This window comes from Melanerpes formicivorus, unplaced genomic scaffold (genome assembly GCF_026170545.1).
Source record: "Melanerpes formicivorus ecotype bairdi unplaced genomic scaffold, bMelFor1.0.p_v2 SCAF_20, whole genome shotgun sequence".
Lineage (NCBI taxonomy): Eukaryota > Metazoa > Chordata > Aves > Piciformes > Picidae > Melanerpes > Melanerpes formicivorus.
In genome coordinates, this window is record NW_027142372.1 from 45,808 (window position 1) to 60,932 (window position 15,125).

Sequence of the window (15,125 nt, forward strand, 5' to 3'; positions counted from 1 at the left end):
TTTTCCAAGTTCAGTGATGTGATCTTGATTTATTTTTCAGTAAGAATCCTTTATAATTTGCCCAGGGAGGGAGATGGCAGGGCTCAGTGTAGCCCTGTGTGGCTGTTAGTGAGACCTTTCTCAAGTTTTCCTGCGTTCAGCTATGATTTGTAGCTTGGGAAGCACGCGAGTCTCTTAATTGGAGGCTTTAAGGGGAGGCAACGAGCTCCAAAAATCAGGGAATAAATCTGGATGGCTTGTGTTAAGAACTGATGGTTTAAATGGTGCCTGTGTGATTCTGTGAGGGTTTTGTGCTTTCATTTTCTTCCTTTCTCTTGCATTTTTTTTTTCCCCCATGGCTCTCCTGCACAAGTTGTGAGGTGGAAGCAAGGAGACGTGGGCACCTCGCTGCCTCACTTGGTTTCCCAGGAAGCCAGTAGAGTGCTTCTGATCCAGTATCCTTGGGATCTGCAGACACTGGGGTGGTCTGAAGGGCTGCAGTGCTCTCTTGGCTCACACTCTGAGATCTGCCTCCTTGCATTTTGTTTTGAGTGTGTAAATGAAGGAGTACAAAAGACATATTTGCGAAGGGTGCTGGGAGGTGAGAAGGTTCTTGAACAGGCTAAATGGTGATAGCTTATGAGTCAAAACCACCTGGAGATGGGTGTAATTTTTTTTGTTGCTGCATCAAGAGAATCACTTGGAGAAAAGCAAAGGGGTGATAAGAACTAGTCAGCCAGATGCTGGCGGTCTGCAGCCCTCCCAGTTTTGGTACCTCCTATTTGTGCAAGTGTACCCTTGATGAAGCTTCTGTTACAGTGGTGGAAACGCTTGCCTTGGCTTACTGTAGGGAGGGCAAATACTCATGTGCCTAGACAGTAGCCCTACTATTAGTAGGAGCAGTTCTTCCCATTGTAATGACATGGAGAATGACCTGACAGCTTTGAAAAAATGAATACCTTTTTTTATTTAAGAAAAAATAAATCTGCTTTTAAGGATAATGTGGCACAGAACCTGGTGGCAGAGTATGAGCATCACTTTGGTGGAGGGGGAAAAAAGTCAAGACAAAGCACTTCTACTTTCAAAATGGGATGTATTAATCCCGTGACAGCCCTGCAGTGCACCACCGGAACTGTCTTGAGAGAGAGAGACCTATTGTGTCATAGGTAGCAGTGCAGCTAGGCTGCAAAGTTGCTGAATTTTGGGGCTGCTTGGAAAAATGCTGCTTGTAAGGAAATGCCAACTGTCAGAGCAGTGTTTATAGTGCTTTTAAGGAAAAAAAATCCCCTGTGTTCCGGATTAATGGCCATTGAAACCTAAGTGATCGTGGTAATCAATATGGTGATTTGATTGCAACAAATTACTCCAACTCCCAAGGTTAAATAGAGAGCTTGCTTTTGGGGAGCGTGTTGGGGTGTTCTGGGGGCATGTGGGAGCATTTTGCATGCTTTTAGGGTACTTGTGTGGCAGAGAAAGGTGTAAATACTGCAAATCCAACACCTTCCTGCCAAAATCACCTTATTTATGTGTTATCTGCAAGCTGACTTCGTGGCTTGATGTACAAATAAATGCAGCGTTTATGAAGCAAACTGAATTGTATTTTCATTTGAAATGTAGAAAACTACTGGCTTGAAAGCCACACTTGCTTTTTTCTGCTTTGGTTGCCAGTCCCTTCAATGATTTTTACAAAGGGCTACAGTGGAGGATTCCTATGGTTGCCTCTTCCCACTGGCACAGCATCTGCCGGTTTGGATGCTGCTGGTGTCTTAGTGTGGCAGGAGGACTTTGTCCCGTGAAGCTTAATTGAGCTGTATGTCGATGCTGCTTGCCTGTAGACAATAATATAGGGCCTTTTCCATTTCAGTTCAGAGGAGTATTTGAGTACAAGCAGATTGTGAAAGGAAATGAGCCCTTTGCTGTTAAAAAAACCTTGACCTTAGTAACAGGTCTCAGGAGTTCATTTTCCTCCTGCAGTACTTCTTTCAGAGATCCTGTGCAAGCCCTCTAAAGAGCACAGGCAATTTTTAACATTGCAGGTACTGAGTCTCTGTGCAGGGCATCCAGACAGAGCTGAAAGGACAGAGCCTAATGTCAGCAAAACTGATTTGAACAAAAGTATTGATTCCATGTTGTATTTTCTATCCCAAGCAGCCAATGGCAAATGTTGTCAAAATGGAATCAGATGTTTGTAACTTAATACTCAAAGAAAAATGATGAGTGCATGTTTTTGACTTTAAGTATTCTCTCTGCTGCCTGGCTTAAGACATAAACTGATGTAAAAATAAATGACTGCCTGCATAATTTATGTAATGTCTTGCTCCCTGATCCTGTTTGTATTGATTTTTCTAAAAGGCTTTTGTGGCCACAGGAACCAATCTGTCTCTCCAGTTTTTTCCGGCCAGCTGGCAGGGGGAGCAGCGACAGACACCGACCCGGGAATATGTCGACTTTGAAAGAGAAGGAGGCAAGGTAAGAAGGAAATTGTTGCCACTGAAAGCAATTTGTGTGCTGTGCTGCTGGTCTTTATTAGTTCTATTACTAATATTTCACAGTTTGGCTTGGTGTAGGCAGTCACATGAGTACCACCGAGAGCTGGCAGGATAAAATCTGGTTTCGCTTCGCTTTAATATCTCTGGAGGCAAACACGTGGGCAGTGCTGGTGGCTTTTTAGTGTTTTGAAGAACTTAATTTTCTGCTGTCATGCTGGGGTGATCAAATTCTGCAGAGCAGTTGAAATTTGGTGCGGAGCAAGTGCTGCTAAAATGCTGCAGAAAGTAGACTTGGGCCGGTGGCTCGTGGTAGGCTGATGAAAATCTGCAGTTTGAACAGGTTTTCTTTAGTGGGTCTTGGGTTGCCAGTTGAGAGAGCAAGGATCCAGTGTGCTGCTTAGTGGAATGAAGTGTGTTTCTCAGTTTCACCAGGAGCAGCCTTGCTTTCAGAGTTGATTTCTGAGCTGCTTTTTTACTTCTTTTCCTCTGAGGTGGCTGTCCCATAGCCTGCTGTTGAAAGGTAGCGTTTCCTGATGACACTGATGGTTGCTCTAAAGCCGTGTTAGGTTTAAAGTCGGACACCTTGCCCTAGTCTCATCTGAATAAACTTCCTGAAATCACTTAGAGCTGGTTTTGTTTTACAGGAAAAACATGTTTCAAAAGTAGCTGCCATCACTTATCTATGCTACTGTAGATGCTTTGGGACCGGTCCAAAGATCACTGAATTTTCCTGCAGACCTCAGTAGGTTTGGACCAGCACTTAAGCCCCCACAGCCTTTCTTTTTCAGCTTAATTTCTCTATAATTATTCCATTTTAAGTTTGCTTTTTTTTTTTCAGTAGACTACAAAATCCTTTTGCCTAAAACATTTTGGTTGTGTTTTCCACCCCCTCCTCTTCTAACGAGTACAGCTAATGCTACCAAACCTACCAGGCTGCAGGAAATGTTTGAAGCACATTCAGGTTTAATGGCATGCTGGGTCTTTTAAATGCTGCTAGGTGGAAGGTAAATATTTCCTATGGTGGGAAGACCTGATTGGAAGGGGAAAAAAAAAAAGATTCCTGAGGGCAGATATGGTATTTGGAATTCAAGTTAATGAGGCTTTTTGGGGGGAAAAAAAAAATGTTTTCCATTTAGTCCTGTGAGGCTTGCAGAAGTCTTGACAAATTGGGGGGGAAGGAGTGAGATTGGCTGTGCTGGGTCCTGGCTGCTTTGCTAAGGAAACTGAATTGAATCTGGCTCTTGCTGAAAAATATTGATTCTGGCTCACAATTGAATGAGGAATTTTTTTTTTTGCTTGTAATGTGTAAGAAGACTGAGGTCTCTCTTGCCAGTTCAAAACTAATTTTATTTACTGGGCTGAGTTTTGTAACTTTGTTTTCTCTGAATGAGTTCTTCAAGTACTGAACGGCTTCATCCATTTTCTTGTGTTTTAATCATGGAAGAGCCTGGTATTAAAATAGAACATGAGCCTCCCTAATGAATGCCACTCCCTGTTTTATGTGTGTTTACAGTAAATTCTGGAGTGCTTCACTTTCAAATGCTTAGGAGGTATTTGTCTGAATGAGGCTAGAGGTGGACAGGCTAATAAATGGGAATAGCGTTGCTGCGACCAAATCGCACATTCACCCTGGCCGTCAAACTTCCCTGCTGTAAATCACACGTGAGTGCAGGCTGGCTCTGCCCAGAGCTCAGCTCCTCTGAAGTTATGGGAGTGGCTTCGTTCAGCAGAGGAGTCAGCAGAATTGGGAGAGTCTTTCTTTTACCTTATCAACACAAACACTGAAGTGCTTCGTACGAATTGTCTTGAGATTCGGTCCCCTGCAGATTGTTGTCACTTGGTTTGATTAAGAATTGCTTCTACAGACCTCAGCAGTCTCTTCAACACCATGTGATTTTCTTTTTTTCCCCCTAGCTCTGTGCAACATTGTTTTATGAGCTTTGATTCTGGAGGCAGTGCATAATGTGTGTTTTTTCATCACTGGATTTAAGCCAGCAAGGCATGTTTTTAATTATATGAATAAAAAACGACTGGGAGGGGAGTAGGAAGGGGGGGGGGGGGGGGGGAGTGGGGGTGGGAGAGCTGTCACTTAATTATTATTTCAGGCTTTAACTTTGAGATGTAGAATGTAGATAAACTTAACCAACAGGAGAATTATTTTTACTTGGGAATTCTGCTTCAGTGTTTAGCCAAGCAAGTGATGGCTCAGAATGGTTTGCCCAGAGTTGAAGTGTGTCACCCTTGTGCCTGAGCGGTTTTGTACCCAGCCTGACAAAGCCACCACTGCTGGAACCCTTTCTGAAATGATGGATTTTTAGGTAGAGGAGCACACTTCTGGATCTATGTCAGAGTCAGGATTCTGGGGAGTATCTCCTTCAGAGGCTTGAGGTTTTTCACCCTGGTGTTTCTTAACCGAGGGGTTTTTCCGTGTGCTTAATTTGCCTTTTAATGTGCTGCGTCTGATGCTCACAATGGTTGGGGTAAGCCTCTGGTGGATGCCCTGTCTTCATTAATTCAAGAGTTGGATAGCCAAGCGTTCACTTAATGTTTCTACTTGCTTTAAACTCACGCTTAACTCTCTTTCTTGAGGTAGTTTTAAAGATTCTGCCCTGTCTTTTGCCAGCAGCAAATGTAATTGCAGGCTTGAGCAATTTTTCAGGTTTGTCATATAGCAGAAGACAAAGGAGCACTAAAAATAGGTCCCTGGATTGTAAAAATGGTAGGGCATTGTTTTTCAGTGTGGTTGTGAGGGACATCAAATTCAGTGTATGCCCTCACTCTGGATATCTGAACCATACCAAGGCTTCCTCATCCTTTGGTCAGCTAATACCCAGTTTGGTGGGGTTTGAAAGAACAGATGAAGTTCAGAGGCAGTGTAGCAGTGGAATGCATGGCTTGAAATCTCACTTGGTTGAACACTTGGGATGACACAGAGAACTAGATTTTCATCTTGGTTCTTTGGTATCATTAATTCCTTAGACTTATTTTGTTGTGCTTAATGACAGTCTCTGATTGCTGCTCTGGCTTTGTACTGGTACCTTGTGAACTTCAGGATTAACTCTGTGTGTGTGTGTGGACTTAACACCTACTTTTATGGCAAGTCCCCTTGTTTTGTGAAGAACTATCAGACCAAGCTTTACTCACATAGAATCATAGAATCAATGAGGTTGGAAAAGACCTCAAAGATCATCAAGTCCAACCTGTCACCCAAGGCCTCATGACCACTAAACACATGATTCAGTCTGAATAATTCTTGCAGAAGATACAGTGTCCCAGGATTTTATTTGTTATTTGAGATGTTTATATAGCTCTCAGGTAGCATAGAATCATTCAGGGTTGGAAGGGACCACAAGGATCATCTAGTTCCAACCCCCCTGCCATGGGCAGGGACACCCCACACTAGATCAGCCTGGCCAGAGCCTCATCCAGCCTGGGCTTAAACACCTTCAGGGACGGGGCCTCGACTACCTCCCTGGACAACCCATTCCAGGGCTTCACCACTCTCATGGTGAAGAACCTCCTCCTCACCTCCAGCCTGAATCTCCCCACCTCCAGCTCCATTCCATTCCCCCTAGTCCTATCACTACCTGATATCCTGAGAAGTCCTTCCCCAGCCTTCCTGTAGGCCCCCTTCAGAGACTGGAAGGCCACAAGGTATCCTCTTTTGTTGTTTCAATACCAGCCACTGGTATTGGTGGAGTGTGTGAAGTTGTCTTACTTCCCCTCCCCTTTACACTGCTGTTCTCCATCTCGCTTCTAAGGCAGCTGAACTTCCTGTCTGCTGTTGAGCGGCTGCTGCTCACAAAGCAGAGTCTTCAGCACAGGCTTCTTTCAGCTGAATGTGCTGTGAACTCTGGAGGAGAGCACATCAGGCATGATTTAAATTGATTCAGAGTGCTTGCTTTGCCACATCTGGGAGGGAGCTACAGTTTCTACTCATTAGACTTTGTTCTAGCCGTGACTAAAGATTGCCAGACCTCAGTTTGCTCCCTGAAGATGCTGAGTTTCTACTTGTGCAGTTACAACTAGAGAAATTTTATTTGGCTCTAAGCTGATGAATTTAAAGAGCTGAAAATCTCTTCTGCTGCAGACACCACAGAACTGGATTGAGGAAGAGAAGTGCTGCATCTGAATTAAAACTGTATTGAAATGGCAGCTGACAGCACCGGTTTTCCCCATGGCTCCTCTTTTCCTTACTAGAGGTTTGATAGCTGGGACTTGTCCCCAGTTTCCTGACTTCCCATAGGTGGTTGGGGTGGTGCATTGGCTGCTTCATTTTCAGAGCAAATGCAGTTCCTAGTCACACACAGGATCACCAGGGGAATTTACTTGGAAGGTGAAGGCTTCATTGGTGAGAAATACCTGAATATCAGGTTAACCTGTATTGAGTCAGAAGTTTTACTTCCTTTTCTTTGGGCCTCACCACTTCATCAAGAATTTAGACAAAAGGTTTAGTCATTCAAACAGAGCTGGAGCAGCACCTTTGTTTCCTTCTTTTAGATATGGTTACTTTGAGTAATTCAGTAAGGGACTCTGATTTACAGTTTCAGCTCTCATTTTGCCCTTTCCAGAGAGCCCTGTTTATTACAGTAACACAGTATTGCCAAGGTTGGAAGAGACCTCAAGGATCGAGTCCAACCTGTCAGCACAGACCCATCACTAGACCATGGCACCAAGTGCCGCATCCAATCCCCTCTTGAACGCCTCCAGGGATGGTGACTCCACCACCTCCCTGGGCAGCACATCCCAATGACGAATGACTCTCTTGGTAAAGAACTTTCTCCTCACCTCAAGCCTAAACTTCCCCTGGTGCAGCTTGAGACTGTGCCCTCTTGTTCTGGTGCTGGTTGCTAGAGAGAAGAAACCAACCCCTTCCTGGCTACAACCACCTTTCAGGTAGTTGTAGAGGGTACTGAAGTCACCCCTGAGCCTCCTCTTCTCCAGGCTCAACAACCCCAGCTCCCTCAGCCTCTCCTCACAGGGCTGTGCTCAAGGCCTCTCCCCAGCCTTGTTGCCCTTCTCTGGACACCTTCAAGTGTTTCGATGTCCTTCTTAAACTGAGGGCCCCAGAACTGGACACAGGACTCAAGGTGTGGCCTAACCAATGCAGAGTACAGGGCACAATGACTTCCCTGCTCCTGCTGGCCACACTGTTCCTGATGCAGGCCAGGATGCCCTTGGCCTTCTTGACCACCTGGGCACACTACTGGCTCATGTTTAGGCAGCTGTTGATCAGCACCCCCAGGTCCCTCTCTGTTTGGGAGTTCTCCAGCCACTCTGACCCCAGCCTGTAGCTCTGCATGGGGTTGTTGTGGCCAAAGTGCAGCACCTGGCACTTGTTGAATGCCATCCCACTGGATTCTGCCCATCTCTCCAGTTGGTTGAGGTCCCTCTGCAGAGCCCTTCCACCCTCTAACTGACTAACATCTGCCCCTGAATCCCAAATCCCTGCATTTTCAGTCCTGCAGTATTTGGGGGTTTGGTTTATGCACTGTCACCATCTAAAATGTTCTCACAGTTAGCAGTTACTTGTGTGTGTGTGTTCCCTGGACTCCACATGGCTCTTTGGACAGAAAATAAATAGAATTTGAGTTTCATTTTGTTAATCAGTGGGAACAAGAGAGTCTGATGTTAGGGATGTAGGGAGGAGAACAGAAGTATGCTAGAGCCATAATGTTAAGTAAAGATGATGCTGTGGTGTGCCAGCACATAGGGCAAACTATCTCAGCCATGAGGTGCATGTGGTCTTAACTGCTGCCAACACTTCATGCTCTTAGTTGTCTGCTCCTTCAACCTGTTGTTGAAGGCACTTCAGGGGACAGTGCTGCAGCCCTCAAGAGCTGGGCATCGCCTAACAAACGTTGAGGGAGCTGTTTGTGGGGAGGCACGTGGGTCTGTAGGATGCAACTGAGTTAAGAGCTAGCAAATGTCAGCCTCTAAGGGGTATCTTGGTATTCTTTGTGGGTCACCTCTTAACAGGTGAGGGCAGCTGCTGAGGATATTTTGGTTCCTAGGAGCTCTCCTTCTCATAAACACTTTCTTTTGCAGGTCAGTGTTGTTGCTTCTGGATCTGAAGTCGAGCTGGGCTTCATTGCACAGCTCTCTACAGTCCTTGCCTGATTATTAGCTAGTCCCTTAATCACTGATAGGTTAGGGTAATGTTATTTTGTGGCCAGACTTACATTTTCACCTGCTGTTCTCTGCCTTTGTGCTAGCAGAATTCCTCTTCTGGCTTAGTCTCAGCTTGTGAAGCTTGAAAGATCTGACAGGTGCCTGTCCTCAGAATGGCTGCTTTTTCCAAGCACCCTTAAACAATTGTTCTTCCTCCCACTTGGATCTTCCTGATGACCTCACAACCCCAAAAATCATGGCAACCAGGCAGAGATTGTTCTGTGAAGAGCAGCTGAGGGTCAGTCAAGGTACTTCAGTTGCTGAGCTGTGTGCTTGGACCATTCAGGGTACTTTTGCTTGCTTCAGCCAGGGAAAATGGAGTTAACCCTGATGAAGCCCACATCACTCTCATTCCTTTATGTCTCAGGCTTGTTCTGTAAGTTTTAAACAAGGAAGTCAGTGTGTGGTGACTCTCTCAGCAGATAAATGGGCTTGGTGTTGTATCTAGTTTGTTGTACCCAGCCTGGCTTAACAGCTTCATTTGTTCTTGGAATTGTGTGGCAGGAGTCCTGCAGGGGCTTGATGAATAAGAAGAATCCACTGCTCTGGATGGCTCCTTTGGTCAGTTTTCAACCAGGATCCATCTCTATGATCTGGAGAGAGTATTAGTTTTCTATAGGTGCTTGTGATTCTGGGTTTTCATAGAATTGTCAGGGTTGGAAAGGACCTCAAGGATCATCTAGTCCCAACCCACCTGCCATGGGCAGGGACCCCTCACACTACAGCAGGTTGCTCACAGCCACATCCAGCCTGGCCTTCAAAACCTCCAGGGATGAGGCTTCCACCACCTCCCTGGGCAACCTGTGCCAGTGTCTCACCACCCTCCTGGGGAAGAACTTCTTACTGACATCTAATCTGAATCTACCCATTTCTAGTTTTGCTCCATCTCCCCCAGTCCTATCACTCCCTGACACCCTCAAAAGTCCCTCCCCAAATATTAAAATGCAGCTCTAAGGTCTCCCAGAGCCTTCTACCTAGCCCTCACACTAGATCCATCCAGCCTGGCCTTAAAAACTTCCAGGGATAGGACTTCTACCACCTCCCTGGGCAACCTGTTCTAGAGTCTCACAACCCTCCCAGTTTTATTACTGCTTGTGCTTAAGAGTCTTTTATTTAGGAGAGACAGCTCAGTTTCTTTGTTCTTTTTCTTTCTTTATGCTTCTACATCATTTTTTGCTTTAGAGGAGAGTAAAGCTTCCTCTTGTTTTGCCCAGCTCCTTTGACATGTGGGTCATTAAGACCTGCTCTTGCATAGAGGAGAGCCAGCTAATTGAAAACTCCATTTGAAGGCCACTGGGCATAGTGTATCAGCTTATCCACCCTCAGAACTGGGAGATGCCTCTGTCTGCATCCAGTTTATGCACTGTCACCAGTTAGCAAAGTGGATTTGGGGAGGAGGAATCTTGAGAGCTGATAGCTTGTTGGGTAGGTGTTGTCCTGTGCTGGCAAGCCGGACAGTTGTTCTTGCAGAGTGATTTATCACTGGGTGCCCTCTGCCACTAGAGCATGAGTCACACCAGGCCTCTCTCATGTGACAAGTACCCACAGCCTTTTCCTGGGAATCCTGTCACTCCTCCCATCCTCCAGAGGCCTGTGCAGCCCTGTTCTGCGTGTGGTGATGGTGCAGCTTTGACACAAAGCTCCGGAGCAGTGCTTGCAGCGCGGCTGCTCGTGGTGGCTACCAACCCTTTCTGTGGCTCATAGAATCAAGAAGGTTGGAAAAGACCTCCAAGATCACAGTCCAGCCAATAACACTGCCCAGTCCCCCACTGAACCATGTCCTTAAGCACCACATCTATGCAGCTTTCTGAACACTTCAGGCACGGTGACTCCACCACTGCCCTGGGCAGCCGGTTCCAGGGCTTCACAGCCCCTTTAGTGAAGGAATTCTGTGTGCAACCTAACCCTTCCCTGGCACAACTCGAGGCCATTTCCTCTTGTACTGTTGTTGCTTGTTACTAGGGAGAGGAGACCAACCCTCACCTCACTCCAGCCTCCTTTCTGGTAGTTGTAGAGAGCCAGAAGGTCTCAGCTCGGCCTCCTCCAGGCTGAACAACCCCAGTTCCCTCAGCTGCTCCTCACAAGACTTGTGCTGCAGTCCCTTCACCAGCTTTGCTACTTGCCTAACTACTTAAGATCTGCCATCAGTAAATCTGTTTCTGATTACCCTTTATTCCATCCTGTAGTAGCAGTTACATAACCTTGAACTTCTTTTGGTGGCCTAAACACACCCTATTGGAGTTGTGTAGACAAGCCTTCAAAGCTGCTCTCCTGCCATCATCCTCAAGCTGCCCAGAAGAGGAACAGAGCTAGCAAGCTAAACTGTGCATTCAGGAGAGCAGCTCTGTAGAAGGGGCAGATGAAAGCAGCACTTGGGATTGCTGCCACAGGGATCCTGGAGGAGATCCAGACGTTTGGGGTTGTTGAATCCCTCTCCTTTGCGTAATCAGTCTGCACTTACTAAGTGAAGTTGTTAACATCAGGCTGCTCTCTTCTCAATGAATGAGAAAAGTAAGAGCAGTGCTGGGGTGGATGTCTGCTGCTTCGTGAAGATCCCTTCATGCTTCCTACTAAAGAAAAGAAACATTCAATAGGATGATGAAGCATTTGCTACAAGGAACTGTCATTCCTCTGAAAGTTACTGAAATGCTTCTTCAAGCTTTATTGTCCAAAGCTCCAGTAACAAAATGAGCTAATTAGCTTGCATAATTGCATATTTGATGCTTTAACAAGTTGGCCTGGTGAAATATGTGCTGGGACAACAATATGGTGGGGGGGGGGGTGGGTAGAGGGCTCTTGCACAAGCCTGCTGTTCCAAGAGGATGAGTGCTAATGAAAGGATGGGGTTTTGGGGGGGAAGAGCTGATGCTGCAGATGTTTTGTCTGAGGAGAAAGTCTGTGTTTTCTGTTGCAGTAATATCTAGACTTGTAGATGAGATCCAGATTGTAGCTGCTTGAGGAGTCTGTGAAGACCTTCTGCCTTCTTTCTGTCTCTTAAGAGACTTTGCTTAGTTCACAGAATTGTCAGGGTTGGAAGGAACCTCAAGGATCATCTAGTTCCAAGATTCCTGCTTTCCACTAGATCAGGTTGCCCAGAGCCCCATCCAGCCTGGCCTCAAAAGCTTCCCGGGAGCAGGCAGCAGCTCTGTTGTGGGACTTGAGGGTATGCAACTTGGTTTGTCTGTTCATCTCGGTGTAAACAGAGCAGAAAACCCACAGAAGGTGACACGTGAGGCAGTGGAACAGGCTGCCCAGGGAGGTAGTGGAGTCACCATCCCTGGAGGTGTTCACTAAACAAGCAGATGTGGCACTCTGGGACCTAGCCTAGTGGTCATGGAGATGTTGGGTAGAAGGTTGGACTTGATCTTAAAGATCTTAGCCGACCTTAACGGTTCTGTGAGTGTGTGAGGGGAGGAGTTCTTAACCCCGGGCATACATTTTGCAGTAAGGGTCATTAAACTGTGAATTTTCCATTGAAATCCCCTGGCTGAGGACAGAATGTCGTCTGCCACATATTTCTGCTACTTTTAGGCCTGAAATCCAGGGCAGAAAGCAGCTCTTGGAACACTTGATGGGAGGTTTTATGTCCTGATGAAATCTCTCTTGATGGCAGTTGAGGAGCAGCCAGCATTGTCTGACAAAACAGGTCCAAGGTGACAAGAAATTTCTAGCCTCTTTTCAGCCCAGAATACCAAATTAGATTAAGACAAGGGAGGAGCAAACATTCTTCAGCAGGGGCACTACTGGATTTTTCTGGGTTTATTTGTGGAAAACTAATAGAAGCCTAAAAATGCTAAAGAATAGGAGAACTAAGGCAGGAAGACATCCAGACAAAGTAAACCAGCTCTAGTGGAGTGTTTTCCTCATGCTGCTGGAAAGTGTGTGGGGATTCCTTTCTAAAGCTTCAGGGTTTAGTTTATTTTTAATCTATTAAGGGCAAGCATTTTCAGGTGGGTAGAAGAGCAGTGGGCAACCATCTTGTGTCCAGATGTCTCCAAGTAGAGGAATCAAGAGTGCAACACCCTGCAAAGATATTGCACAACCTGGGAGCCTGGGGGGATTTCATTGCAGGAAGCTATCAGGGGATTAGATACAGCAGACCAGAAAGATTCATGGATTGACAGAATGGTTTAGGTTGGAAGGGACCTTAAAGATCATCTAGAATAGACTACAATAGAATTAACCAGGTTGGAAAAGACCTTTGAGATCGAGTCCAACCTATCACCCAACACCATCTAATCAAACTAAACCATGGCACCAAGCACCCCAGCCAGTCTCTTCCTAAACACCTCCAGGGATGGTGACTCCACCACCTCCCTGGGCAGCACATCCCAATGGCCAATCTCTCTTTCTGGGAAGAACTTCCTCCTAACATCCAGCCTGAACCTCCCCTGGCACAGCCTGAGACTGTGTCCTCTTGTTCTGGTGCTGGTTGCCTGGGAGAAGAGACCAACCCCCACCTGGCTACAACCTCCCTTCAGGGAGTTGCAGACAGCAAGAAGGTCTCCCCTGAGCCTCCTCTTCTCCAGGCTAAGCAACCCCAGCTCCCTCAGCCTCTCCTCACAGGGCTGTGCTCCAGACCCCTCCCCAACTTTGTTGCCCTTCTCTGGACACCTTCCAGCAACTCAACATCTTTCCTAAACTGAGGGGCTCAGAGCTGAACACAGGACTCAAGGTGTGGCCTAACCAGTGCAGTGTACAGGGGCAGAATGACCTCCCTGCTCCTGCTGGCCACACTATTCCTGATCCAGGCCAGGATGCCATTGGTCCTCTTGGCCACCTGGGCACACTGCTGGCTCATGTTCAACCTACTATCAAGCAGTACCCCCAGTTCCCTTTCTGCCTGGCTGCTCTCTAGCCACTCTATTCCCAGCCTGTAGCACTGCCTGGGGCTCTTGTGGCCAGTGTGTAGAACCTGGCACTTAGATGTGTTCAATCTCATGGACTTGGAATCTAGCTGCAAACCCCTGCCGTGGGCAGGGACACCTTCCACTAGCCCAGGTCGCTCAAGGCCTCATTCAGCCTGGCCTTCAACACCTCCAGGGAACAGGCATCCACAACCTCCCTGGGCAACCTGTTCCAGTCTCTCTCCACCTTCACTGTCAAGAATTTCTTCCTCATCTCCATTCTCAATCTCCCCTCTTCAAGCTCAAATCCATGCCCCTTGTGCTGTGACTATAATCCCTTGTCAAAAGTCCCTTCCCAGCTTTCCTTCAGGTACTGGAAGGCTGCTCTAAGGTCTCCCTGAAGCCTTCTATTCCCCAGAGTGAACAGGCACAGCTCTCTCAGCCTGCCCCCATAGGGGAGGTTCTCCAGCCCTCTGATCATACTCATGGCCTCCTCTGCACCCTCTCCAGCTGTTCTCATACTGGGGGCCTCAGAACTGGATGCAGTGCTCCAGGTGGGGTCCCCCCAGAGCAGTGGGGCAGATTCCCCTCCCTGTCCTGCTGCTCTCACTGCTTTGCACACAGCTGCTGTTGGGGCTGCCAGCAGCTGTTGCCAGCTCATGGTGAGTTTTTCATCAGCTGACAGCCCCAACATGTTACTAATGACTTCAGAAGGTCTTAGGGCAGGCTGTTCATGAGATGTGAAGGGTGGTACTTTCCTGACAAAGCTTCAGAGGATCAAGAATAAGAAGAACCTGATCTAGCCCTCTGAGGAGAGGCTGAGGGAGCTGGGGTTGCTGAGCCTGGAGAAGAGGAGGCTCAGGGGAGACCTTGCTGTCTCCAACTGCCTGAAGGGAGGTTGTAGCCAGGTGGGGGTTGGTCTCTTCTCCCAGGCGACCAGCACCAGAACAAGAGGACACAGTCTGAAGCTGTGCCAGGGGAAGTTTAGGCTGGAGGTGAGGAAGAAGTTTGTCACAGAGAGAGTTGTTGCCCTTTTGGATGTGCTGCTCAGGGAGATGGTGGAGTCCCCATCCCTGGAGGTGTTTAGGAATTGACTGGCTGGGGTGCTTGGTGCCATGGTTTAGTTGATCAGATGGTGTTGGCTGACAGGTCGGACTCAGTCTCAAAGGTCTTTTCCAACCTGGTTAATTCTATTCTATAGTGTGAGCTGTCCCTGCCTATGGCTGGGGGGATGGAACCAGATGATCCTTGAGGTCTCTTCCAACCCTAACAATTCTATGATTCATTCTGATACCTAGAACATGAGGAACTACAGCTTAGGTCAGCTAGAGGCTTTTGGATCTTCAAGAAGATTAATCAGGAGCTAACTTATAGGGAAAGGAAACTTCTTCCACTCTCCCATGGATCACACAGCTCTGGGGGTGTGCTGGGAGAATTCTTCTTGCATTTTGGCCAAGCAAAGCTGCATTTATGTAATTCACTGGCTTTATAACTGTGTTGCCTTCTTCTCAGGGTTTTGCTGTTTGGAGGACTTGGTATTAAAGATAAATCTGCAAAGTGCTCATTACTCTAAGAAAACTTCCCAGCCATTGCTAATGATGTTTCTCTGCAGAAGCTGATATTTTTCTCCAGAATAATT

The 15,125-nt window shown here is 46.9% G+C and overlaps 1 protein-coding gene across 3 annotated transcripts in view; it reads left to right on the forward strand.

Moving 5' to 3' along the window:
- The window catches only part of CBFB (core-binding factor subunit beta), a 63,238-nt gene that overhangs the window by 3,536 nt on the left and 44,577 nt on the right, over window positions 1-15,125 (forward strand). For all 3 annotated transcript variants that reach the window (XM_068150435.1, XM_068150434.1, XM_068150433.1), the window contains exon 3: window positions 2,332-2,448. In XM_068150435.1, the coding sequence (XP_068006536.1) occupies window positions 2,332-2,448 (117 nt within the window). The remainder of the gene's footprint in view (window positions 1-2,331; window positions 2,449-15,125) is intronic.